At 41.9% G+C, this 27977-nt stretch overlaps 2 protein-coding genes and 1 long non-coding RNA gene across 5 annotated transcripts in view; 1 reads left to right on the top strand and 2 right to left on the bottom strand.

Moving 5' to 3' along the window:
• The window catches only part of LOC117965878 (zinc finger protein 501-like), a 628111-nt gene that overhangs the window by 353382 nt on the left and 246752 nt on the right, over positions 1–27977 (bottom strand). The gene's annotated exons all lie outside the window — the stretch shown is intronic.
• Positions 64–2096, top strand: LOC131722042 (uncharacterized). The gene is made up of 3 exons (XR_009319999.1): positions 64–277; positions 1062–1126; positions 1423–2096. It is a non-coding gene; the product is annotated as an uncharacterized LOC131722042 (long non-coding RNA).
• Positions 5426–27977, bottom strand: part of LOC131722023 (zinc finger protein OZF-like) — a 307153-nt gene continuing 284601 nt past the window's right edge. Inside the window, exons 1-2 of one of the 3 annotated variants that reach the window (XM_059015583.1) lie at positions 8961–9747; positions 5426–7681 (exon numbers count right to left, since the gene is read on the bottom strand). In XM_059015583.1, the coding sequence (XP_058871566.1) occupies positions 6270–7646 (1377 nt within the window). In that variant the 5' untranslated portion in view covers positions 7647–7681; positions 8961–9747 and the 3' untranslated portion in view covers positions 5426–6269. Of the gene's footprint in view, positions 7682–8960; positions 9748–27977 lie in introns of those variants that run through there. The other 2 variants (XM_059015584.1, XM_059015582.1) reach the window with 2 other exon arrangements.

A 27977-nucleotide genomic window follows, 5' to 3' on the forward strand; every position in this document is an offset into this window, starting at 1 on the left:
ACATGTCCAGCTGCCCCTGGCTCTCATGGTGTAAGAGTGTTTCCTCAGGAGCTCTTTGGTGAGCAAAAGGACTGCGGAGCTAAGCTGCTCTGAAACCAGAAGACCCCCCGCAGTCTGTGGGGAACCCCTGAACACCAAGGGGGGCCCTGTCTGCTAAAACACTGGGAGCTATTGATCCAATGGGTTTACTGTCCTGTTTGTATTAACAGTGTGTTTATTTTACCAGTCAAACCTGCAGAGACTGATACTGTGTACTCAGCTGTGAAAATAAGTGCAGGTAAGAATCTCTTAAAGCTCTTTCCATTGCAACAATCTCTCTCTCTCACACACATAGTGAAAATAAGAAATACAGAACCTCATTTGCTCTGTGTGGCATTTTTTACTCTAAGTAAATGTGGTCTTTCTTGCATCCACTAGGGGCAGTGTGATGCAGGAGAACACATTCTTGGTTACTCTCTGCTCTGAATTTAGGATTTAGACATGACTATGAGAGCTCTATTGAGGACACACAGTTTTAAAATTCACCAGGATAGAACATAAAATTATACAAAGTAATTCTAAATAAGAAAAATAGATTAGATTAGAAAAGATAACACTTACTAAGATGGTCCTTAAATTCCATAATATAATATTAAAACAACATTATGTGTTAAACTTGAACTCATGAAAGCAAGGGAATGCCACAGCACACATAACTAAGATGAATCGAGGTCATGCTTTAACACTGATACTGACACACTGTGATATCATTATACACTGTGGCCAGGGATATTCAACCTTCACAGTGGAACATCTTATCCAACTTTAACTGCAGACACTCCATCAAAAACTATAAGAAACTCAAGCAAGCAGGGAATGCCTTCATCAGTGTTATAACAAGCACCTGGAAATGACTGCACTTTTATGAATGTAACTCTCTTTAACTCAATAGCCGGTCTGTATCCCCCCAGCAGCTAACAGCCCTGAGGTATTGTAATCTAAACTGTAAGCACTGCTGGAGAGTATCTAGAACCCCTCCTCTCTGTGTCTCCTCCCTCTATTAATCAGGGTGCATTTCACAGGCAAGCCCACTGCAGATAATGCAGAGGTCATGTATGCCACAGTCCTCCCAAAGAAGAAAAGGAAGGTAAGCTTTACTTTATTGACTTTTTCATCCCTCCCTCCCAGTCCCTCTTCTCTAAGCACCAAGGACAGTCTCCCTCCCTCTCTCCCAATTCCTAAACTAACCATAGAGCCAAACTCCCTCCCTCCCTCTAGGTCCTTTAGCTCTGACCACTAGAGCCAGCCTCCCTCCCTCTAGGTCATTTATCTCTGACCACTAGAGCCAGCCTCCCTCCATCCTAGTCCCTCACCTCTCCACCCTGCTTGTTGAGTGTGTGGAGAGCTGTCTGATTCCTTGTCTCTCTATCTCTCACCCTGCAGTAAATGAAGGGGGTCCCCAGGAGTGAGAGCCAGCCTGAATCCAGAGACACTGAGAAGGGGAGCGTGTCAAACTGAAGGAGACAGACCCATTCTTTCAGAATGACCTGGAGAGCCCTGGGATTCAGCTCCACTCCTGCCCCTGAATTGGAAATGAATCTCACTCATCATGCTGTGAGGATTTAGGACAGTTACAGGGTCATTCTACTTAGAAGGGACACATTGGAAATATATACCAAGCTTTTTCACTGAACACTTGTATGTGTGATATGAACCCACCACATTAAACAAAGCTGTCAATAACATATATGATATTTTTAAATGTAATTTGAGCTGTAAATGTATTGCTGTGCCAGTGTCAGTGAGTACAGTATATGATAAAGAAATTAATTGTTTAAAATAGTTTGAGTTCCTGTACGTTTTCCAGTATCTCTGTATATAAAGGGTGTGTGAGAAATTCCTAGTTGTAATTGAATGTTCTTTGTAAAATGACATTTCAAATCTTAAACTGAGACTTCAGATGCTGGGATGTTAATTAAGTTTGTTTTCCCCCTTCCTTTCTCTTTAACATTCTCTAGATCTACTTCAAAGGACTAGATATTAGTAACAGATATCTATATTCATACAGATTCTATATCTTTTTTATTGTATTATATATAGTACAATAAAAAAAACCACTGCACCTCATTAGATAGATGACTTTCTCCTATGAAATTAATTGTACCATGAAACATTTAAGTGAAGTTGCATAACAGATATGAAATCATTACCAAACTTTACTGCTGATTTGTGGAATTGTGCTTTTTCTTGGTGTTCTTTGAGTTTTGTAACTGCTGATCCCCATCTTTTTAAAGGACATGGGTAGAACCGTTCTAGTTTCTCTGCATTTTTCCCTGTTCTGCCAAAAAGCACACAGTATTTGCAATAGACTCCCATCATCAACTGCTGAATAAAGCAACCAAGTATACTGTATGAACCAAGTATACTGTATGAACCAAGTATACTGTATGAACCATTCCCTTCTGAATGACCTCACTTTGTTATCGGATGTTTTCTGCTTTGGGAATTTATATTTCTCATTAGGCTGCCATGTCTGCATAAAAAGCTCATATCTCTTTGCATCTGTCCAAGTGTGTGTGTATATATATAATATATATATAGAGTCCAATGTCATTTGGATGGTGGCTACTCAGCATCTAATTCTGCAAAGACAAATGTTTATTTTTATTTTGTTTATTTTTATTATACACTTATTTTAGAAAACATTTTAGTAAATGACACAGTTACTTTTATCCTCATCTAGACTAACTAACCTGAGCTCTTGTCCTGGCCATGGCAAGCAGCTGCTGGGCACTGTTTGTTGGGAGGAGGGGAACATTCTTTCCCTGAAAAATACATACATACAAACACCATGAGATTTACAGTGCGTATTTTATTTTGCAATTTTCTTTATACATTTCACATATAATTTGTGATAGTATTTTCTGGAAATATTTTTAAATGTTCACTGTAAAACGCATGTAAGGTAATTTGGGAGAAAAACATGGTAATGTCATCTTTAATATATCAAAAAAATAGTATTTAAAATTTGTCTAAATCTAAAAAAATTTTTTTTCAAGTAACGTTCCGGTTTGATTTCAGATTCATGACTAGCTGAATTACCTTAAAGGCGTAAAGAAATGTAATATCTTTTTCTGTCCCTTGTCCGGAGGTGTGTTCATTAGCCAGAGTGCTACAGAAACGTTTTTTTTTTAAAAATTCAACTCCCTGATAGCCAACAGCGCTTCAATCTGAGGAGTTTCAAGATTTGCTGGGTGTTTAGCTATAAACAATTCAAGTTCCCATTGCTTGAGCTCATTGGTTGCATCAAGCTCGAGGCAGCTACTTGTAACCAATAGAAAAGATCGATATTTCTTTACAGCTGGCCAACCAGATCAACTTTCTCAGACTACTACGGGGAAAGAAGAGGTGAGAGGATGAAACAAACCACGGTGCAATGTTGTTTTTAGGAACGCACCACATTTGAATTATTGTCAATGGAGTTATATTTTTTCTAACCGGTTCACGTAAACTTGTAAAGCAGTATTTCCAGCTAACTCACCGTTTGGAAACTGAAGATTTTAAAGATTTTTCTTGTTTATTATTTATTTATACCAGTACCACATAACAAAAGTGTGTCCTTGCAGAGCAGCTCAGCAAGTGGGTAATGTTAATAAATATTATGTATTTTGAAATTTAAAAGTTTCATTTGACTCCAATTACATACATTTGTAGAGGGAGGGGTGGGTGGTTTCCATCTTCTTCACCTGGAGTTAACTGTGGGGTTTAAAGCACTGCATCCGAGCTCTAAACTTGCTGAAGTGTTGCAATACCCAGGAGCTGTGCGCTAGCTGGTACTAGAGGGAAAGATTAACCAGCATCTTGGAAAACAACAGGAATTCTCTACAGCGTCAAACAACACAAATCATGACAAACAATAATAATCTAAAATTATCATTTATTGTATATTGGATCATTTAACATATAAAAAGCATGATTAGTTGTAACTCACACTGTTATTTTCATGTTAATTTCACTACCTAAAAGACCCTTTCCCAGCCCCTCCTCTATATCCTCTGAATGCAGAGTCGGCCCGGGTGCTGCGTCACAACATGATGAAGAATCCAGCACTGAGAACCACTCAGAGAGGCACAGCGCTACTATTCAATGAGAACCACTCAGAGAGGCACAGCGCTGCTATTCAATGAGAACCACTCAGAGAGGCACAGCGCTGCTATTCAATGAGAACCACTCAGAGAGGCACAGCGCTGCTATTCAATGAGAACCACTCAGAGAGGCACAGCGCTGCTATTCAATGAGAACCACTCAGAGAGGCACAGCGCTACTATTCAATGAGAACCACTCAGAGAGGCACAGCGCTGCTATTCAATGAGAACCACTCAGAGAGGCACAGCGCTGCTATTCAATGAGAACCACTCAGAGAGGCACAGCGCTGCTATTCAGTGAGAACCACTCAGAGAGGCACAGCGCTGCTATTCAATGAGAACCACTCAGAGAGGCACAGCGCTGCTATTCAATGAGAACCACTCAGAGAGGCACAGCGCTGCTATTCAATGAGAACCACTCAGAGAGGCACAGCGCTGCTATTCAATGAGAACCACTCAGAGAGGCACAGCGCTGCTATTCAATGAGAACCACTCCAGAGGCACAGCGCTGCTATTCAATGAGAACCACTCAGAGAGGCGCAGCGCTGCTATTCAATGAGAACCACTCAGAGAGGCACCGCGCTGCTATTCAATGAGAACCACTCAGAGAGGCGCAGCGCTGCTATTCAATGAGAACCACTCCAGAGAGGCACCGCGCTGCTATTCAATGAGAACCACTCAGAGAGGCGCAGCGCTGCTATTCAATGAGAACCACTCAGAGAGGCACAGCGCTGCTATTCAATGAGAACCACTCAGAGAGGCACAGCGCTGCTATTCAATGAGAACCACTCCAGAGAGGCACCGCGCTGCTATTCAATGAGAACCACTCAGAGAGGCGCAGCGCTGCTATTCAATGAGAACCACTCAGAGAGGCGCAGCGCTGCTATTCAATGAGAACCACTCCGAGAGGCACAGCGCTGCTATTCAATGAGAACCACTCAGAGAGGCACAGCGCTGCTATTCAATGAGAACCACTCAGAGAGGCACAGCGCTGCTATTCAATGAGAACCACTCAGAGAGGCACAGCGCTGCTATTCAATGAGAACCACTCAGAGAGGCACAGCGCTGCTATTCAATGAGAACCACTCAGAGAGGCACAGCGCTGCTATTCAATGAGAACCACTCAGAGAGGCGCAGCGCTGCTATTCAATGAGAACCACTCAGAGAGGCGCAGCGCTGCTATTCAATGAGAACCACTCAGAGAGGCGCAGCGCTGCTATTCAATGAGAACCACTCAGAGAGGCGCAGCGCTGCTATTCAATGAGAACCACTCAGAGAGGCGCAGCGCTGCTATTCAATGAGAACCACTCAGAGAGGCACAGCGCTGCTATTCAATGGTGCTCATTTGAATACAATTTAGACGTAGGTGTTGTTTTTAGCATTGCTCAGTATGTTGTTGAATAAATTATTAAGAAATCGTTAAATCAGGACACACAAGGTTTAAAACACACAGTCAAGTCTCATTAGAACTCAGATTACACAATTTGACTTTCTGTACCTAAGATCTGTACACATGCCTGCTACACTGCTATTACTCAGGGCAGTTTACAAAAGCAGCACAAACGCAAGTATGGACAATGCACACTGCAAAGCGACACGTCACGCAATATTCACTCACTCATGTCATAATACAGCCATGCGACACTATCAGTATTCATTAGTTTTAGAATCGTGATGAATTCACAAGACACATCCTCCAGGCGGTTGCCCAGTAAGGACGCTGCAGTCTTGTCTCTGGGATGCTTCATCCGGGGTTAGGATACTCGTTCCCATCAATTTATTTATTTTCAAGTTAATGAAGTTCAAATGTTAAATCCTAAAACTCATTTCCACACTGAGTTATTGATTTCTCCTGACTCGTCCATCAGATGAGGTGTGGAAAAGTTTCCTTTCTGCATATTCCTGCCCCCAGGCACTGACTGTATTGACAGCCAGAGTTAAACTGACAGCAGAGAAGCCTCTTGTGACGTGTCCGCATCTCCACCCACTTTCTGACACATTCAGAGTGCAAGAGAGTTGAAGTGCAATTTTACCATTTAAAATGCATGCTATTAAGAGTGACACATAACACAGTAATTACACAGGGATTCATAATGCAAGGTTAACGTTTTTTCCTCATGAGTGAAAGGTCCCATTGAACAGAGTCTAAGGTTTCTCTCTTCTGTGAATTCGCTGGTGTTTTTGAAGGCGTTGTTTACGACAGAAACTCTTCCCACAGTCAGAGCAGCGGTACGGTTTCTCTCCTGTGTGAATTTGCTGGTGGCTTTGAAGGCCTTGTTTAAAACGGAAACTCTTCCCACAGTCAGAGCAGCAATACGGTTTCTCTCCTCTGTGAATTCGCTGGTGTGTTTTCAGTGTTACTGACCGACTGAAACTCTTCCCACAGTCAGAGCAGCGATATGGTTTCTCTCCTGTGTGAATACGCTGGTGTGTTTTCAGATTCTGTGACTTTCTGAAACTCTTCCCACAGTCAGAGCAGCGGTACGGTTTCTCTCCTGTGTGAATACGCTGGTGTATTTTCAGGTTCTGTGACTGCCTGAAACTCTTCCCACAGTCAGAGCAGCGATATGGTTTCTCTCCTGTGTGAATACGCTGGTGTGTTCTCAGGTCTCCTGACTGACTGAAACTCTTCCCACAGTCAGAGCAGTGATACAGTTTCTCTCCTGTGTGAATTCGCAGGTGTTTTCTCAGGTCTACTGACTGAATGAAACTCTTCCCACAGTCAGAACAGCTATACAGTTTCTCTCCTGTGTGAATTCGCTGGTGTTTTTTCAGGTTTCCTGAGTGACTGAAACTCTTCCCACAGTCAGAACAGCTATACAGTTTCTCTCCTGCATGAATTAGCTGGTGATTTTTCATGTTTCCTGAGTGACTGAAGCTCTTACCACATTCAGTACAGTGATATGGCTTCTCGCCAGTGTGAATTCGCAGGTGTATTTTTAGGCTTCCTGAACGACTAAAACTCTCCCCACAGTCAGTGCAGTGATGTGGCCTCTCTCCAGTGTGAATTTGCTGGTGTCTTTTTAGGTTTCCTAACTGACTGAAGCTTTTCCCACATTCAAGACACTGATGCGATATCTTTGGCTGGGATATGTTTTCTGAATCCTTAAACAACTTAATAGACTCATCTTTAATGTGGACAGGCTCCAGTTCAGTCTCTTCTTTAATGTGGACAGGCTCCAGTTCAGTCTCTTCTTTAATGTGGACAGGCTCCAGTTCAGTCTCTTCTTCTTTAATGTGGACAGGCTCCAGTTCAGTCTCTTCTTTAATGTGGACAGGCTCCAGTTCAGTCTCTTCTTTAATGTGGACAGGCTCCAGTTCAGTCTCTTCTTTCATGTGGACAGGCTCCAGTTCAGTCTCTTCTTTAATGTGGACAGGCTCCAGTTCAGTCTCTTCTTTAATGTGGACAGGCTCCAGTTCAGTCTCTTCTTTAATGTGGACAGGCTCCAGTTCAGGCATCTCCTGTTTAATGCAGATAGGTACCAATTCCTGAACCTCCTCCTGTTTGTAAACAGACTCCATCTTTGTTCCTTGGCTTTCACCTGGATAAGGCAGTCCTGAAAACAGAAAATACAGTATTAAGTATTGCTATCTGTTCTCCAAGTCATCTTCAGGTTCAAGAAAACATTTCCTTCAATTGCTTTGATACCATCAACCAAACAACCACAAAGATCAACGATGAGGATACCTACTTTGTAAGTAACGCTGTCATTAGTGCTTGCAACATTTAATAATGTATATAATGTAATTAACTTAACTTTGAAATTGGTATAATTATTCTGTTGAGAGCCCTAAAACCAACATCTGGAAGCGCGCAGGACTCTATCTGGAAGGAGCATCAGGAATGCCACCAATCTTTAATATCCACAGGTCTGTTCGGTTCTTATCCCTTGCTTTTCCTTTGGTTCCTTTAAATAATAATAATAAAAACCTCCCCGCCAACTACGCAGCACGAACGTTTTCAGAGTAAGCGTGACCAAAAAAAAAAAAAAAAAAAAACTACAGGAGAGGCTAGAGGTAGGCCGCATTTCAGGACAAGATTTCACTAGTTAAATTGTCAATTTAATATAATTTAAAATAATGCCGTCAGACGTTTGGAAGTTTTTTTTTTTTTTTTTTTTTTACAAAAAGTACAAAATGGAAAGGTAAAACGCGCTGTTTGTGTTGTTTTAATGAGCTTTGTGTAGGGATGTCACAGTATACCGGTTTTATATTAAACCGCGGTATAAACTGCCACGGTTTTGAAACCGCAATCATGTTTCTATACCATGATTACCAAGTTCACACGGTTTAAGGTGATATGGGCACGTTTTTGTATTCACCGTTTCTCTGTTGGTGAGCCTCTGTGTTCATTAGAACTGACTAATGAACACAGACATCTCAAGTTATGAAAACTGCCACGCGTGAGATTATCCGAGTAGGCTATAAATAAGTGACGTCATATTTAATATAAACCGCCCTACTAAACAATAATAGCTCGCAAACGTGATTGTCAGTAAATGAAACACAAATACTCAGCAAGAACAAGGCACTGTAACTTTTCATCACTGCCTTCCTATTAATTTACCAAAGTAGTTACAGCAGCTATTATCTATTGTATGGGTCAAGAGAAATGCAGTAAAAAGTCTAGATTTACTACTATATAACAAAGTCTAAGATGCTACAGGCATTTGATTTATTTATTTATTTTTATTTTAAACGGTATTGTAAAGATGTTGCCGTCTCCTCAAGTTGATAGGGATTTTGGTTTTATGTATTCAAATTAATTAATACAATTATATTCCCATTTTAAAAAAGTCCCCTAGCCGCTTTACTTTGCAGCGGTGTCAGACCCACCTTAACATTTCTTCTTTGCTTTGTGTTCGTTGCTGTTAACATGCAGTCAAAAAAAAAAAAGAATTGCAAGCGCCGTCTTCTCATCATTAAGTTTTGCACTCTGCTGAGAGATCAGTGGGCGGACGCTGCATGTCCTAAAACACACTCTAACACTTTGCTTCTCTTAACTCAGGGGTTTTTGACCTTTTTTTGAAACTGTACCCCATTCACTCACTGAATGGTTCCACAGTTGCAATAAAAGGCAGAATAATCTGGTGAACACATTTCACAATTTTTTCTCCCGTTTGTTAATTACATGTCTTTGGATGCAAAGAATTAAAAGGTAGTATTTAGGAATTTTTCGCTTTCTATTGGGAAAAAGTCATTATAAATAATACCAAATAGTCTGCACGGTAAATGTGTGTCACGTTACGATTTACTTCCCACCTCAGCATAATTATGTGTGCCGTTTAAAATGTTTACAATATCAAAAACATTAACTTCAAGATAAAACTAATTAATTACTAGGCTAAAAATGATCCAAAGAGACTCTCTATAACTTTATGTTGCTTTGCACTTTCTGACTTTTGTGTTTTCCTTGGTTTTTTCTATTGAAAGTAAGAAATGTATCAAACACCGAACACATATTCAATCAGTCACTATTGCTGTAAATAAAATGCAGCCGTGGTAATAACCAAAAACCGTCAAAGTATGATTACTGCGATGACTCTTTCCGTTTACCAGAGCATTTACACTTCTGAAAAACGCAGAAACACTGTGCTTCACAGATACGACAAGCTGAAAACAGCAAAGATCATGAGCAGCACAGAGCGCTCTCCAGGCACAATCGACTGCGCTTCACTGATACGACAAGCTGAAAACAGCAAAGATCACGAGCAGCACAGAGCGCTCTCCAGGCACAATCGACTGTGCTTCACTGATACGACACGCTGAAAACAGCAAAGATCACAAGCAGCACAGAGCGCTCTCCAGGCACAATCGACTGTGCTTCACTGATACGACACGCTGAAAACAGCAAAGATCACGAGCAGCACAGAGCGCTCTCCAGGCACAATCGACTGTGCTTCACTGATACGACACGCTGAAAACAGCAAAGATCACGAGCAGCACAGAGCGCTCTCCAGGCACAATCGACTGTGCTTCACTGATACGACACGCCGAAAACAGCAAAGATCACGAGCAGCACAGAGCGCTCTCCAGGCACAATCGACTGTGCTTCACTGATACGACACGCCGAAAACAGCAAAGATCACGAGCAGCACAGAGCGCTCTCCAGGCACAATCGACTGTGCTTCACTGATACGACACGCCGAAAACAGCAAAGATCACGAGCAGCACAGAGCGCTCTCCAGGCACAATCGACTGCGCTTCACTGATACGACAAGCTGAAAACAGCAAAGATCACGAGCAGCACAGAGCGCTCTCCAGGCACAATCGACTGTGCTTCACTGATACGACACGCCGAAAACAGCAAAGATCACGAGCAGCACAGAGCGCTCTCCAGGCACAATCGACTGTGCTTCACTGATACGACACGCTGAAAACAGCAAAGATCACGAGCAGCACAGAGCGCTCTCCAGGCACAATCGACTGTGCTTCACTGATACGACACGCTGAAAACAGCAAAGATCACGAGCAGCACAGAGCGCTCTCCAGGCACAATCGACTGTGCTTCACTGATACGACACGCTGAAAACAGCAAAGATCACGAGCAGCACAGAGCGCTCTCCAGGCACAATCGACTGTGCTTCACTGATACGACACGCTGAAAACAGCAAAGATCACGAGCAGCACAGAGCGCTCTCCAGGCACAATCGACTACGCTTCACTGATACGACAAGCTGAAAACAGCAAAGATCACGAGCAGCACAGAGAGCTCTCAATAGGCACAATCGACTGTGCTTCACTGATACGACACGCTGAAAACAGCAAAGATCATGAGCAGCACAGAGCGCTCTCCAGGCACAATCGACTGTGCTTCACTGATACGACACGCTGAAAACAGCAAAGATCACGAGCAGCACAGAGCGCTCTCCAGGCACAATCGCCTGCGCTTCACTGATACGACAAGCTGAAAACGGCAAAGATCACGAGCAGCACAGAGAGCTCTCAATAGGCACAATCGACTGTGCTTCACTGATACGACACGCTGAAAACAGCAAAGATCATGAGCAGCACAGAGCGCTCTCCAGGCACAATCGCCTGCGCTTCACTGATACGACAAGCTGAAAACAGCAAAGATCACGAGCAGCACAGAGAGCTCTCAATAGGCACAATCGACTGTGCTTCACTGATACGACACGCTGAAAACAGCAAAGATCATGAGCAGCACAGAGCGCTCTCCAGGCACAATCGACTGTGCTTCACTGATACGACACGCTGAAAACAGCAAAGATCACGAGCAGCACAGAGCGCTCTCCAGGCACAATCGACTGCGCTTCACTGATACGACACGCTGAAAACAGCAAAGATCACGAGCAGCACAGAGCGCTCTCCAGGCACAATCGACTGCGCTTCACTGATACGACACGCTGAAAACAGCAAAGATCACGAGCAGCACAGAGCGCTCTCCAGGCACAATCGACTGCGCTTCACTGATACGACACGCTGAAAACAGCAAAGATCACGAGCAGCACAGAGCGCTCTCCAGGCACAATCGACTGCGCTTCACTGATACGACACGCTGAAAACAGCAAAGATCACGAGCAGCACAGAGCGCTCTCCAGGCACAATCGACTACGCTTCACTGATACGACACGCTGAAAACAGCAAAGATCACAAGCAGCACAGAGCGCTCTCCAGGCACAATCGACTGTGCTTCACTGATACGACACGCTGAAAACAGCAAAGATCACGAGCAGCACAGAGCGCTCTCCAGGCACAATCACCAGGCGCCTCCTTCACCTGTATATCAGAGTGGAAATCCACGCTATCGAAATCGCGCATGCGTGCAGGTGGAAAATGAGGACGTGATAGATTCTGTGTGTTTTTTTCATTAGCCGTTCACTTTGAGCTGCTAAACAAAGATTAAATAAGTATACACCGTGGTTTAGAGAATATATAATACCGTTAAAAAATTCAAGATCATTATTTTCTCTTACTTTAATTTTTATTTGTGCATTTCTGAGTTGTCCTGCATACCCACTATGACCCTTACAAGCAACCCCAGGGGTACGCATACCCCCGGTTGAAAACCCCTGTCTTAACTAATAGGATGCCGTCCAAACTGATAAAGATGAAGAGGGTATTCAGTTGCAGTGGTCACTAACCCCTATCGTTCCAGACTGAGTCCAGAACATGTTCATATTTTGGTGTTTCTCCACAGTAATTTGAAATGAAAAAGCAGCATTATTTTGCTGAGCCTGTGTGCGCTGGAGTGAACACTACTTCCAGTTAGGTAGTGCCTGACAGAACTGTAGTACCAGAGTGCTGTATTTGTTTTAAAACTTTAAATTAATTATTTTTCTTGTTAAAAAATGACTTGACTAGAGGGTATTTCTTTAAATAGCCATTTAAAAACGAATTAAACGGTACGACAATAACGGTACGACAATAACCGTGGTATATTTTTTGATGGTTACGATACCGTCAAAATTTGATACTGTGACATCACTACTTCTGTGGCAACACCACCAACCTGCGGGATCACTTAAGACAGCATTCGACAAAACACGACAGCGGGAACACAAGAAAAAACAGAAGGAAGCAACACCTTCAGTGACAGCTTATTATGGAAAGAAAGTTGATCCAGAAAGCGTCAGAGCAACAGAAATAACAGGCCTGTTAGTGGATGCTGTCACACGAGATATCAGCCCTGTTAGTACAGTAGAGGGAGCTGTGTTTAAAAATCTGATTGTGAATCTTGCTCCGGGCTATGAAATGCCCTGTCGAAAGACAATCTCCAAATTCATTACTCTGGATCACGAACAAGCAAAGGAAAAGCTTAGACAGGATTTGAGTCAGGAGTGTAATTCAATGGCTATCACTACCAATGTATGGACAAGCATGGCACAAGAAGCGTGTTTAACAGTCACCTGCCATTACATTACACAAAACTGGCAACTCGAGTCAAAAGTATTAGCGACACGAAAATTACACGAGACGCACACAGTTTAGCAGAAGCGATCAATCAGATAAACACAGACTTAATAGCTTGTGTTCATGACAACGCGGCCAACGTGTGCAGAGCAGTGTCTCTGCTTTCTGCAAGCGAGCGTGCTGTTACTTCCCAGCCCGAAAAAAAGATGATACTTATTGCTTTTGTTAATTTTAAAAACATGTTATATTATATATATATATATATATATATATATATATATATATATATATATATATATTATATATAACATCCTCAATTGCTAGGCTAACTTCCACGCTGTCTCATGAATAGAAAAAATAACAACGACAAAAAATAGATAGACGACCAAAAACATTTACTCGCTAGATGCTTTCAAAACAACCACAAGCTGACTGGAAACCCGCCACTCGAGCAGCACTGAGCCCGCGGCACGGAGACTGCAACTGAGAGATATGAATAAAAACAAACACGCCGCTTCACAAATACAACACACACACACACAAAAACAACGCGCTCCTACCACACTACAACCCGGACCTTTCAAAATAATACAATATAACAGCGCTCTGTAGTTTATAAACACATTGTAGAGCTCCATGCAGACTCTCTTACCTCCTCTCTGCTCTCCCTCAGTGTCTGAACGGATAAAACAACGCGCTCCTACCACACTACAACCCGGACCTTTCAAAATAATACAATATAACAGCGCTCTGTAGTTTATAAACACATTGTAGAGCTCCATGCAGACTCTCTCACCTCCTCTCTGCTCTCCCTCAGTGTCTGAACGGATAAAACAACGCGCTCCTACCACACTACAACCCGGACCTTTCAAAATAATACAATATAACAGCGCTCTGTAGTTTATAAACACATTGTAGAGCTCCATGCAGACTCTCTCACCTCCTCTCTGCTCTCCCTCAGTGTCTGAACGGATAAAACAACGCGCTCCTACCACACTACAACCCGGACCTTTCAAAATAATACAATATAACAGCGCTCTGTAGTTTATAAACACATTGTAGAGCTCCATGCAGACTCTCTCACCTCCTCTCTGCTCTCCCTCAGTGTCTGAACGGATAAAACAACGCGCTCCTACCACACTACAACCCGGACCTTTCAAAATAATACAATATAACAGCGCTCTGTAGTTTATAAACACATTGTAGAGCTCCATGCAGACTCTCTCACCTCCTCTCTGCTCTCCCTCAGTGTCTGAACGGATAAAACAACGCGCTCCTACCACACTACAACCCGGACCTTTCAAAATAATACAATATAACAGCGCTCTGTAGTTTATAAACACATTGTAGAGCTCCATGCAGACTCTCTCACCTCCTCTCTGCTCTCCCTCAGTGTCTGAACGGATAAAACAACGCGCTCCTACCACACTACAACCCGGACCTTTCAAAATAATACAATATAACAGCGCTCTGTAGTTTATAAACACATTGTAGAGCTCCATGCAGACTCTCTCACCTCCTCTCTGCTCTCCCTCAGTGTCTGAACGGATAAAACAACGCGCTCCTACCACACTACAACCCGGACCTTTCAAAATAATACAATATAACAGCGCTCTGTAGTTTATAAACACATTGTAGAGCTCCATGCAGACTCTCTCACCTCCTCTCTGCTCTCCCTCAGTGTCTGAACGGATAAAACAACGCGCTCCTACCACACTACAACCCGGACCTTTCAAAATAATACAATATAACAGCGCTCTGTAGTTTATAAACACATTGTAGAGCTCCATGCAGACTCTCTCACCTCCTCTCTGCTCTCCCTCAGTGTCTGAACGGATAAAACAACGCGCTCCTACCACACTACAACCCGGACCTTTCAAAATAATACAATATAACAGCGCTCTGTAGTTTATAAACACATTGTAGAGCTCCATGCAGACTCTCTCACCTCCTCTCTGCTCTCCCTCAGTGTCTGAACGGATAAAACAACGCGCTCCTACCACACTACAACCCGGACCTTTCAAAATAATACAATATAACAGCGCTCTGTAGTTTATAAACACATTGTAGAGCTCCATGCAGACTCTCTCACCTCCTCTCTGCTCTCCCTCAGTGTCTGAACGGGTAAAACAACGCGCTCCTACCACACTACAACCCGGACCTTTCAAAATAATACAATATAACAGCGCTCTGTAGTTTATAAACACATTGTAGAGCTCCATGCAGACTCTCTCACCTCCTCTCTGCTCTCCCTCAGTGTCTGAACGGGTAAAACAACGCGCTCCTACCACACTACAACCCGGACCTTTCAAAATAATACAATATAACAGCGCTCTGTAGTTTATAAACACATTGTAGAGCTCCATGCAGACTCTCTCACCTCCTCTCTGCTCTCCCTCAGTGTCTGAACGGATAAAACAACGCGCTCCTACCACACTACAACCCGGACCTTTCAAAATAATACAATATAACAGCGCTCTGTAGTTTATAAACACATTGTAGAGCTCCATGCAGACTCTCTCACCTCCTCTCTGCTCTCCCTCAGTGTCTGAACGGATAAAACAACGCGCTCCTACCACACTACAACCCGGACCTTTCAAAATAATACAATATAACAGCGCTCTGTAGTTTATAAACACATTGTAGAGCTCCATGCAGACTCTCTCACCTCCTCTCTGCTCTCCCTCAGTGTCTGAACGGATAAAACAACGCGCTCCTACCACACTACAACCCGGACCTTTCAAAATAATACAATATAACAGCGCTCTGTAGTTTATAAACACATTGTAGAGCTCCATGCAGACTCTCTCACCTCCTCTCTGCTCTCCCTCAGTGTCTGAACGGATAAAACAACGCGCTCCTACCACACTACAACCCGGACCTTTCAAAATAATACAATATAACAGCGCTCTGTAGTTTATAAACACATTGTAGAGCTCCATGCAGACTCTCTCACCTCCTCTCTGCTCTCCCTCAGTGTCTGAACGGATAAAACAACGCGCTCCTACCACACTACAACCCGGACCTTTCAAAATAATACAATATAACAGCGCTCTGTAGTTTATAAACACATTGTAGAGCTCCATGCAGACTCTCTCACCTCCTCTCTGCTCTCCCTCAGTGTCTGAACGGGTAAAACAACGCGCTCCTACCACACTACAACCCGGACCTTTCAAAATAATACAATATAACAGCGCTCTGTAGTTTATAAACACATTGTAGAGCTCCATGCAGACTCTCTCACCTCCTCTCTGCTCTCCCTCAGTGTCTGAACGGGTAAAACAACGCGCTCCTACCACACTACAACCCGGACCTTTCAAAATAATACAATATAACAGCGCTCTGTAGTTTATAAACACATTGTAGAGCTCCATGCAGACTCTCTCACCTCCTCTCTGCTCTCCCTCAGTGTCTGAACGGATAAAACAACGCGCTCCTACCACACTACAACCCGGACCTTTCAAAATAATACAATATAACAGCGCTCTGTAGTTTATAAACACATTGTAGAGCTCCATGCAGACTCTCTCACCTCCTCTCTGCTCTCCCTCAGTGTCTGAACGGATAAAACAACGCGCTCCTACCACACTACAACCCGGACCTTTCAAAATAATACAATATAACAGCGCTCTGTAGTTTATAAACACATTGTAGAGCTCCATGCAGACTCTCTCACCTCCTCTCTGCTCTCCCTCAGTGTCTGAACGGATAAAACAACGCGCTCCTACCACACTACAACCCGGACCTTTCAAAATAATACAATATAACAGCGCTCTGTAGTTTATAAACACATTGTAGAGCTCCATGCAGACTCTCTCACCTCCTCTCTGCTCTCCCTCAGTGTCTGAACGGATAAAACAACGCGCTCCTACCACACTACAACCCGGACCTTTCAAAATAATACAATATAACAGCGCTCTGTAGTTTATAAACACATTGTAGAGCTCCATGCAGACTCTCTCACCTCCTCTCTGCTCTCCCTCAGTGTCTGAACGGATAAAACAACGCGCTCCTACCACACTACAACCCGGACCTTTCAAAATAATACAATATAACAGCGCTCTGTAGTTTATAAACACATTGTAGAGCTCCATGCAGACTCTCTCACCTCCTCTCTGCTCTCCCTCAGTGTCTGAACGGATAAAACAACGCGCTCCTACCACACTACAACCCGGACCTTTCAAAATAATACAATATAACAGCGCTCTGTAGTTTATAAACACATTGTAGAGCTCCATGCAGACTCTCTCACCTCCTCTCTGCTCTCCCTCAGTGTCTGAACGGATAAAACAACGCGCTCCTACCACACTACAACCCGGACCTTTCAAAATAATACAATATAACAGCGCTCTGTAGTTTATAAACACATTGTAGAGCTCCATGCAGACTCTCTCACCTCCTCTCTGCTCTCCCTCAGTGTCTGAACGGATAAAACAACGCGCTCCTACCACACTACAACCCGGACCTTTCAAAATAATACAATATAACAGCGCTCTGTAGTTTATAAACACATTGTAGAGCTCCATGCAGACTCTCTCACCTCCTCTCTGCTCTCCCTCAGTGTCTGAACGGATAAAACAACGCGCTCCTACCACACTACAACCCGGACCTTTCAAAATAATACAATATAACAGCGCTCTGTAGTTTATAAACACATTGTAGAGCTCCATGCAGACTCTCTCACCTCCTCTCTGCTCTCCCTCAGTGTCTGAACGGGTCTGTCTCCCACAGGACCAGGAATATACCAATCACAAAATACAAACCCATCAGCGCGGTCTGACAATTCATCTAATATGAACCGCAAAGGGAATTGTGATACCGGGGATCTTTTAATAAAAAATGAATATGACTTTCAATTTTAACATCATAATCGAGCTGTTTGTAGCTCTATATTTTCCCAGTGAATACAATTTGAATTCAGGTACCCCCTCCCCCATGCCGGAGTTGGTATAGTCCTTTCTCTATCAGGCGGCAGCAGCGTCGATGCTGCGAGTTTCACGCAGATATATAATCTGTGTTTCGTGTAATTATAGTGATATTTCCCGTCCTCTTCTTCATAACGAGATGTTCAAACACTAACGCGATACCCCTGATAATGCTTTTAGAAGTACATAAGGTTATTCAAGTTGAGCTCCGTTGTCACAAACAGATCCACAATGGCGCAGGCATGCTCGCAGTTTCATAGCTTTCTCTTCGCTAGTCTTGCAGGTTCAGGGCGTGTGAACTTGTTTTTGGTAAATACAGCACAGGGTCGCAGAAAGGTCATTCTTTACGAGTAAACTTCCAGGCAGTAACCTCTGCTATTTCTACCCCATGCTTTTATTTAGTTTCTCTTAAACTGTATTCTTGTCTCCTATTCTTTATCCAGGACAGTATTCCTCCCTGCTGTCCAGCGGCACAGATTTAGACTCTTCCTCAGACTGCGCTGCGAACTAAACCAGGCAACAGAGCCGCGTCCACAGCAGCAGAAGAGTCACCAGCAATGAGACACGCCAAGGAGTGCGCTGCTCTGTGAGACTCGAGGGGACGCGTTATCAAAGCGCTTCCTCCAGCCTTTAATTAACTGCTATTGATTTAAAAAAGGACAAGACATCATGTTAATGTTACAACATGAAAAACTAAACACACTGAGAGCGCTGAAGAGGGCTTGAAATACAGTGTATCACTCAGCTGTGTGGTTCTAGTTTTGTAAAATGAACAGGTGGTTTACCTCTTTAAAATTAATAGGAGTTAATTAAAGACTGGCGTAAAAGCTTTGAAAAGATGTCCTGAGGTGTCTTATTGTGATTAAAAAGCGTCCCATTCCACAAGAAAACCCTGAGAGGCGTTAGAAAACTAAAGCTCTTTGAATGAAATGCTTTTTATTATATGAATAACTACCCAGTGGAGTGACAGAGCAGGTTAATAAACTAAATGTATTGAATGAATAATGAAATCAGATCATATATGTCAGAGAGTGAGAGGTTTGTATTAAACAGTCCAGTTACAGTATTTTTAAAATGTTTTAGTAGTTTAACTGCTTATGACTGCGAGGATTGGAAACAAAGGTAAATATTCTCATACAATACTCTGCATTTATATTACTGCTCCCAACAGTACTTTCGGTAAAGCTGTATTTGGGTCTGTAGTTGTTGTCCCCGGTCTGTACCAAGTGTATTCATTCAGGAGAAGCAACACGAGTGAAGGTGAATAAGCAGCCTACAGAATGTGTGCATTGCAGAAAGCGTTTATTATTAAAACATGACGAGACATCTCTCAGGTTTCATTAATAACACCAATATTCTATTTGAGCGGCGTTAGCTTGTAGCCCTTCAAAAGTTACAAACGATAAAATGCAATGCTTCAATGTATCCAGTAGGTGGCACCAAAATACTGTTCAGTTTTTACACTGTACAGTTTAGACTGCATTGGTTGATAATGTTCATTCCTCCTTGAATGAGTTCAGTAAAAAGGGGCGGACCTAGATATTTCAAACAGAATTACTGATATTTTTGTGATACAATACACACATAAAAACAATGTGCTCCACAATATAAAGCATTCTTTAATTCTTAGTTTAAACTGCTGTATAATAAAGTGAATGTACACAAACATTTGTGTTTAGTGTTTAAGTCTTCTAATAATTAGATTATTATGTTGAACCCATTTATCTTTTTAAATGATACCTTCAATCTTCTACTGTGATACTAATGGGAACATTTAAAATGAGTTGATGGCTGATCGAAACAAAATCTTTGTTGTTTTGTGAAACGTAATTAACTCTCATCAAAAAAATGTATCTTCTAAGAATCTTCCTGTTTCTTTTCTTTGTAAATCACCTCCTCACCCAGTTCATTGCTCTGTGTGTGTAATCTCCATGCCTGCAATGGTAATGACTAGAGTTCAATCACCTCCTCACCCAGTTCATTGCTCTGTGTGTGTAATCTCCATGCCTGCAATGCTAATGACTAGAGTTCAATCACCTCCTCACCCAGTTCATTGCTCTGTGTGTGTAATCTCCATGCCTGCAATGGTAATGACTAGAGTTCAATCACCTCCTCACCCAGTTCATTGCTCTGTGTGTGTAATCTCCATGCCTGCAATGGTAATGACTAGAGTTCAATCACCTCCTCACCCAGTTCATTGCTCTGTGTGTGTAATCTCCATGCCTGCAATGGTAATGACTAGAGTTCAATCACCTCCTCACCCAGTTCATTGCTCTGTGTGTGTAATCTCCATGCCTGCAATGGTAATGACTAGAGTTCAATCACCTCCTCACCCAGTTCATTGCTCTGTGTGTGTAATCTCCATGCCTGCAATGGTAATGACTAGAGTTCAATCACCTCCTCACCCAGTTCATTGCTCTGTGTGTGTAATCTCCATGCCTGCAATGGTAATGACTAGAGTTCAATCACCTCCTCACCCAGTTCATTGCTCTGTGTGTGTAATCTCCATGCCTGCAATGGTAATGACTAGAGTTCAATCACCTCCTCACCCAGTTCATTGCTCTGTGTGTGTAATCTCCATGCCTGCAATGGTAATGACTAGAGTTCAATCACCTCCTCACCCAGTTCATTGCTCTGTGTGTGTAATCTCCATGTCTGCAATGGTAATGACTAGAGTTCAATCACCTCCTCACCCAGTTCATTGCTCTGTGTGTGTAATCTCCATGCCTGCAATGGTAATGACTGGAGTTCAATCCTAGTGGTCAGGAGTAACCCCTTTTCATTCTCTTTTATTTAAAACATTTTCCGATGCTACAGTAATTTTAATGTGCCCAGAAAAAATCAATGTAAAGAGTGTGTGTAAATACTGAGTTTACTGTAGATATAGATAGATCTCACTTCTCCTTTTCTGCAGTCAGTCAGCTCTGTGTTCATTTCTGAGCAGGAAATACGTGTCTGTGGTTAGTGAGAGGAAGTGAAGGCAGGCAGGGTTTAAATTGAGCCTGAATACTGGAATGCAGCCCTGCACCCCCTGTTAAACTGACAAGAGGGGATTCTGAAAAGGGGAGATTGATTATTATTATTTATTTATTTCTTAGCAGACGCCCTTATCCAGTGCGACTTACAATTGTTACAAGATATCACATTATTTTTTTTACATACAATTACCCATTTATACAGTTGGGTTTTTACTGGAGCAATCTAGGTAAAGTACCTTGCTCAAGGGTACTGCAGCAGTGTCCCCCACCTGAAATTGAACCCACGACCCTCCGGTCAAGAGTCCAGAGCCCTAACCACTACTCCACACTGCTGCCCCAGATTGAGCAGAGCAGTTTTATACCAAACATGCCTCAATCATCTTTAGATGACGAGGTCTGCTCTGCTCCTTAGAAAAGTTAACTGTAAAAGAAAACCATGGTAAAAACATGGCAAAATAAAGACAATCCTAGATAAGTTTGATATTGTATGATGATAAACTGATTATATACACAGATTCATGTAGAAAGGAAAAGAGATAGACAAATATGTTGACTTATTTTCTTTTGCTTAATTAATTTATTATTATTATTATTATTATTATTATTATTATTATTATTATTATTATTATTATTATTATTATTATTATTATTATTATTGTTGTTGTTGTTGTGACTAACTTTTTGGGGTTGCAGCACCCCCTAGCGGTCACACACAGATGATGTATTTATTCAGCTAGAATTAAACAAAAATCTATAATAAAGCTGTGGTATAATGAAAAACAATTCATGTGAAATTCTGAGGGTAACATTGAAGCAGGGTTTCACTCTAACTATTCTCCTGTTGAATGCAAACCTACAAGTGTGGTGTTCTGTGTATCTCTGCTCTGGGGGCTCTTGCCACTCCTCCTCAAAGGCTCAGCCACTGTAGAGCCTCACCCCTCTGAGGGAGACTCCCTGCTGGGACAGAGGGGGACCCCCTGGACAAACAGTCACTTCAATCCAGCCTGAAGCTGCCCCTGTCAACAAATCAATTAAAAATAAAAACCTGAAAAGTCTTCATTAGATAAGTATTCACCCTGTTTGTATTGGGAATGGGTTTCTTTGTGAATCTATAATAAAAGATGTCTCGATGTCTTGCACAGTATTGATTTGCATGTTGGGTTGGGTTTGACAGTGTGATCTCATTCATGTGCAGGTGTTAATACAGCAGCACCTTCACATCGAACGAGCAGGACACAGAGACAGAGAGCAGCTACTCCACTCACTAGTAATCGGTAAGCACACATCTCAATGATTTTTCAAATGTTCTTTCATTTCTTTATTTTTCTATTGCTCTGAAGGTGGTGGATTGGAGACCAGTCCTCTTTATGTCTCCACAGAGCAGGGATAACACAAGCAGAGGCAATGGGAGCTTATGGAATATTAGTTTGTTTAAAAATAAGCGGCTTAGCCACAATTGATATTTAAAGGGATTCTCAAGCCCAGTAGTTTGATCAGCCAGACTTGTATTTTCTTTTATAAAACGTGGAGACTGTAGTCCAGCAGCAGACCTCAGTGTTGTGACTGTATACTGAGGATAGTCTTATTATTGTTTCCATAGTGTAACATGTCCTGGATGTAAGGCTGATAGGTCTGTACCTGCCCAGGTTTGCTGTATCACCCTTCTGATATAGTGTTACCGTATTTATGAGCCTCCTGACAGCCGGGTCACCCCCTGTCCTTATCGACAAATCCTTTGTAAATCATTTTCACTTCTCATTGTTGTTTATAAATTGATATAACTTAACACTGGCCATTTTGAATCCCAGGAGAACTGTCTGAATAGTTAAGGAATCCCTTAATTGGGTCTATAACTTAAAATCATTAAAGAAAGTGTAAAAATAAATGAATAGTCTACAAGCCCTTCGCTTGTGGATTCTGGAAACAAAGAGTTAAAGGTTCTGCGATTCACTGAGAATAGAAAAAAAAGAACAAGCAAAAAAGAACAGACTGTTCTGCATTATCACATTTGAATCAAAGGCACTCCACAGCAGACCAGTCCTGTGGCTCACCTTTGATTCAAATGTGATCATGCAAAACACTCGAGATATGTCACATGAGGGAAAGCAACCTGTCTGCAAATCAAAACTGGTGTCCTGCCTTTCACCTTGCTGTGGAGGCCTGGGGTCCTAGCGGGGGGAGGGGCGGGGGGCTAGGTGCTGCATTGGGTTTATGTTAATGTTAAAAAATACCTTCTTTTAGTATTTCTAAATGTAGCACTATTGAGTGTGTAATAGTTATGGGTGGCTATAGTTAATGCACTAGACTAGCCTGTTATCTTTCTCTGGAGGCCTGGGTTCTAATCTGGATGGCTAGGTGGTGCTGTGGGTTATTGTTAATGCACTAGACTAGTCTGTCCCCTTTCTGTGGAGGCCTGGGTTCCAATCTGGATGGCTAGGTGGTGCTGTGGGTTAATGTTAATGCACTAGACGAGCCTGTTATCTTTCTCTGGAGGCCTGGGTTCCAATCTGGATGGCTAGGTGGTGCTGTGGGTTAATGTTAATGCACTAGACGAGCCTGTTATCTTTCTCTGGAGGCCTGGGTTCCAATCTGGATGGCTAGGTGGTGCTGTGGGTTAATGTTAATGCACTAGACGAGCCTGTTATCTTTCTCTGGAGGCCTGGGTTCCAATCTGCATGGCTAGGTGGTGCTGTGGGTTAATGTTAATGCACTAGACTAGTCTGTCCCCTTTCTGTGGAGGCCTGGGTTCCAATCTGGATGGCTAGGTGGTGCTGTGGGTTAATGTTAAGGCAATAGACTAGCCTGTCACCTTTCTCTGGAGGCCCGGGTTCCAGTCTGGATGGCTAGGTGGTTCAGGGTATGTGTAAGTAAAGTGTCAGATTTACTGAAGGTATTTTTTTGTTTCAGCAAATTATTTGTAAATACTGATTCCTTATCATTTTATTGATATAGTGTAACATTGGTCATATTGAAACCTAGGGGACCTGTCTGAATATGTTTTTATACCACTGTGTATTTCCATGGATTCATATGTAAAGGTTTTTTTTTTTAATTGTTGATAGTTAATTAGTAAATGAAGTTAATGATCAGCAATCAGGTTTTATTGGGAATCTATAATAAAAGATGTCTCGATGTCTTGCACAGTATTGATTTGCATGTTGGGTTGGGTTTGACAGTGTGATCTCATTCATGTGCAGGTGTTAATACAGCAGCACCTTCACATCGAACGAGCAGGACACAGAGACAGAGAGCAGCTACTCCACTCACTAGTAATCGGTAAGCACACATCTCAATGATTTTTCAAATGTTCTTTCATTTCTTTATTTTTCTATTGCTCTGAAGGTGGTGGATTGGAGACCAGTCCTCTTTATGTCTCCACAGAGCAGGGATAACACAAGCAGAGGCAATGGGAGCTTATGGAATATTAGTTTGTTTAAAAATAAGCGGCTTAGCCACAATTGATGTTTAAAGGGATTTTCCATCACATTAATCTGATCAGCCTGACACGTATTTTCTTTTATAAAACGTGCAGACTGTAGTCCAGCAGCAGACCTCAGTGTTGTGACTGTATACTGAGGATAGTCTTATTATTGTTTCCATAGTGTAACATGTCCTGGATGTAAGGCTGATAGGTCTGTACCTGCCCAGGTTTGCTGTATCACCCTTCTGAGATATTGTTACCATATTGATGAGCCTCCTGACAGCCGGGTCACCCCCTGTCCTTATCGACAAATCCTTTGTAAATCATTTTTATTATTATTTGTTTCTTAGCAGACGCCCTTATCACATTATTTTTACATGCAATTACATTATTTTTTACACATTATTTTTACATACAATTACCCATTTATACAGTTGGATTTTTACTGGAGCAATCTAGGTAAAGTACCTTGCTCAAGGGTACAGCAGCAGTGTCCCCCACCTGGGATTGAACCCACGACCCTCCGGTCAAGAGTCCAGAGCCCTAGCCACTACTCCACACTGGTGATTTTGAAACCCATGTGAACTGTCTGAATAGTTAAATAATCCCTTAATTGGGCCTATAACTTAAAATTAGGGCTGTCAAGCGATTAAAAAAAATAATCGCGATTAATATCACGATTTAAAAAATGAATCTTAGTTAATCTCAGTTTTAATTGCATTTTAAATTGTCACAATTACTACATCCATTGAATTTAAATGTGTTTTATTACTGATGCTATTGTTTTTATTATCCTTAACTGTAAATAAAATTGTTTAAAATGTATTTATTTATGTATTTATTTAACCAGGAAATGTACCCATTGAGACCACCACCAAAATGTACTAGGGGCAATAATTTAGAAATTACAAATACAACCAACACAATAACATTATTATTATTATTATTTATTTCTTAGCAGACGCCCTTATCCAGGGCGACTTACAATTGTTACAAGATATCACATTATACATTATTTCACATTATACAGATATCGCATTATTTTTACATACAATTACCCATTTAAACAGTTGGGTTTTTACTGGAGCAATCTAGGTAAAGTACCTTGCTCAAGGGTACAACAGCAGTGTCCCCCACTGGGGATTGAACCCACAACCCTCCGGTCAAGAGTCCAGAGCCCTAACCACTACTCCACACTGCTGCCCTGTGCGGTTCAAGCTTGATCAGCAGCATACAGAGATCAGAAAACATAACACATAGGATATCTATTTTTAAATGTGATTGTGAACTGAAATAAATTTAGTTTTTTTTAATAAAATTATAAATCTGTAGCTATAGTAAGCACTTCTAGGAAATGAACTTAATTGTGAAGAGAACATACAAAAAAACACTGTCATCATATCCAAAAACTGCAAACTAACAATTGTCAGGCCTTACATACTACATGAAAAAAAGGAGCAACGCAGCCTAACTCATTTATTATCATGATCATTCTTCGCTTGATATGGGCTTGCAGCGATCCTGCATTTCTATTGAAACTGCTGGGTTTAATTTGTTGTTGTTATTGTCTGTAGCTGAAGAGCTGCTCGTGTATTTTGAGAGATGAAGGCGTGTTCAGCACGCAGCAGACTAGATGTACTCGTGTGTGATACTGGAACTCACTTTGACAGTAGACAAGTGAGCGTCTTTCTGTCCAGTGAGTTAAAATAATTAATCTCTAAAAACATTTACATGTTAATTGCAGAAGTTAACTGCGATTAATTGACAGCCATACTTAAAATCATTGAAAAACTGTAAAAATAAATGAATAGTCTACAAGCCCTTCGCTTGTGGATTCTGGATACAAAGAGTTAAAGGTTCTGCGATTCACTGCGAATAGAAAAAAAAGAACAAGCAAAAAAGAACAGACTGTTCTGCATTATCACATTTGAATCAAAGACGCTCCACAGCAGACCAGACCTGTGGCTCACCTTTGATTCAAATGTGATCATGCAAAACACTCGAGATATGTCACATGAGGGAAAGCAACCTGTCTGTAAATCAAAACTGGTGTCCTGCCTTTCACCTTGCTGTGGAGGCCTGGGGTCCTAGCGGGGGGAGGGGCGGGGGGCTAGGTGCTGCACTGGGTTTATGTTAATGTTAAGAAATACTTTCTTTTAGTATTTCTAAATGTAGCACTATTGAGTGTGTAATAGTTATGGGTGTCTATTGTTAATGCATCAGGATAGTCTGTCACCTTCCTCTGGAGGCCTGGGTTCCAATCTGGGTGGCTAGGTGGTGCTGTGGGTTAATGTTAATGCACTAGACTAGCCTGTCACCTTTCTCTGGAGGCCTGGGTTCCAATCTGGATGGCTAGGTGTTGATGTGGGTTAATGTTAATGCACTAGACTAGCCTGTCACCTTTCTCTAGAGGCCTGGGTTCCAATCTGGATGGCTAGGTGGTGATGTGGGTTAATGTTAATGCACTAGACTAGCCTGTCACCTTTCTCTGGAGGCCCGGGTTCCAATCTGGATGGCTAGGTGGTGCTGTGGGTTAATGTTAATGCACTAGACTAGCCTGTCATCTTTCTCTGGAGGCCTGGGTTCCAATCTGGATGGCTAGGTGGTTCAGGGTATGTGTAGGTAAAGTGTCAGATTTACTGAAGGTATTTTTTTGTTTCAGCAAATTATTTGTAAATACTGATTCCTTATCATTTTATTGATATAGTGTAACATTAGTCATATTGAAACCTAGGGGACCTGTCTGAATATCTTTTTATGCCACTGTGTATTTCCATGGATACATATGTAAAGGTTTTTATTTTAATTGTTGATAGTTAATTAGTAAATGAAGTTAATGATCAGCAATCAGGATGTATTGGGAATGGGTTTCTTTGTGAATCTATAATAAAAGATGTCTCGATGTCTTGCACAGTATTGATTTGCATGTTGGGTTGGGTTTGACAGTGTGATCTCATTCATGTGCAGGTGTTAATACAGCAGCACCTTCACATCGAACGAGCAGGACACAGAGACAGAGAGCAGCTGCTCCACTCACTAGTAATCGGTAAGCACACATCACAATGATTTTTCAAATGTGCTTTCATTTCTTTATTTTTCTATTGCTCTGAAGGTGGAGCAGTGTGGAGTAGTGGTTAGGGCTCTGGACTCTTGACCGGAGGATTGTGGGTTCAATCCCCAGTGGGGGACACTGCTGTTGTACCCTTGAGCAAGGTACTTTACCTTGATTGCTCCAGTAAAAACCCAACTGTATAAATGGGTAATTGTATGTAAAATAATGTGATATCTGTGAAATAATGTATAATGTGATATCTTGTAACAATTGTAAGTCGCCCTGGATAAGGGCGTCTGCTAAGAAATAAATAATAATAATAAGGTGGTGGATTGGAGACCAGTCCTCTTTATGTCTCCACAGAGCAGGGATAACACAAGCAGAGGCAATGGGAGCTTATGGAATATTAGTTTGTTTAAAAATAAGCTGCTTAGCCACAATTGATATTTAAAGGGATTTTCCATCACATTAATCTGATCAGCCTGACTTGTATTTTCTTTTATAAAACGTGCAGTCTGTAGTCCAGGCGCAGACCTCAGTGTTGTGACTGTATACTGAGGATAGTCTTATTATTGTTTCCATAGTGTAACATGTCCTGGATGT

This window comes from Acipenser ruthenus, chromosome 50, assembly GCF_902713425.1.
Source record: "Acipenser ruthenus chromosome 50, fAciRut3.2 maternal haplotype, whole genome shotgun sequence".
NCBI lineage: Eukaryota > Metazoa > Chordata > Actinopteri > Acipenseriformes > Acipenseridae > Acipenser > Acipenser ruthenus.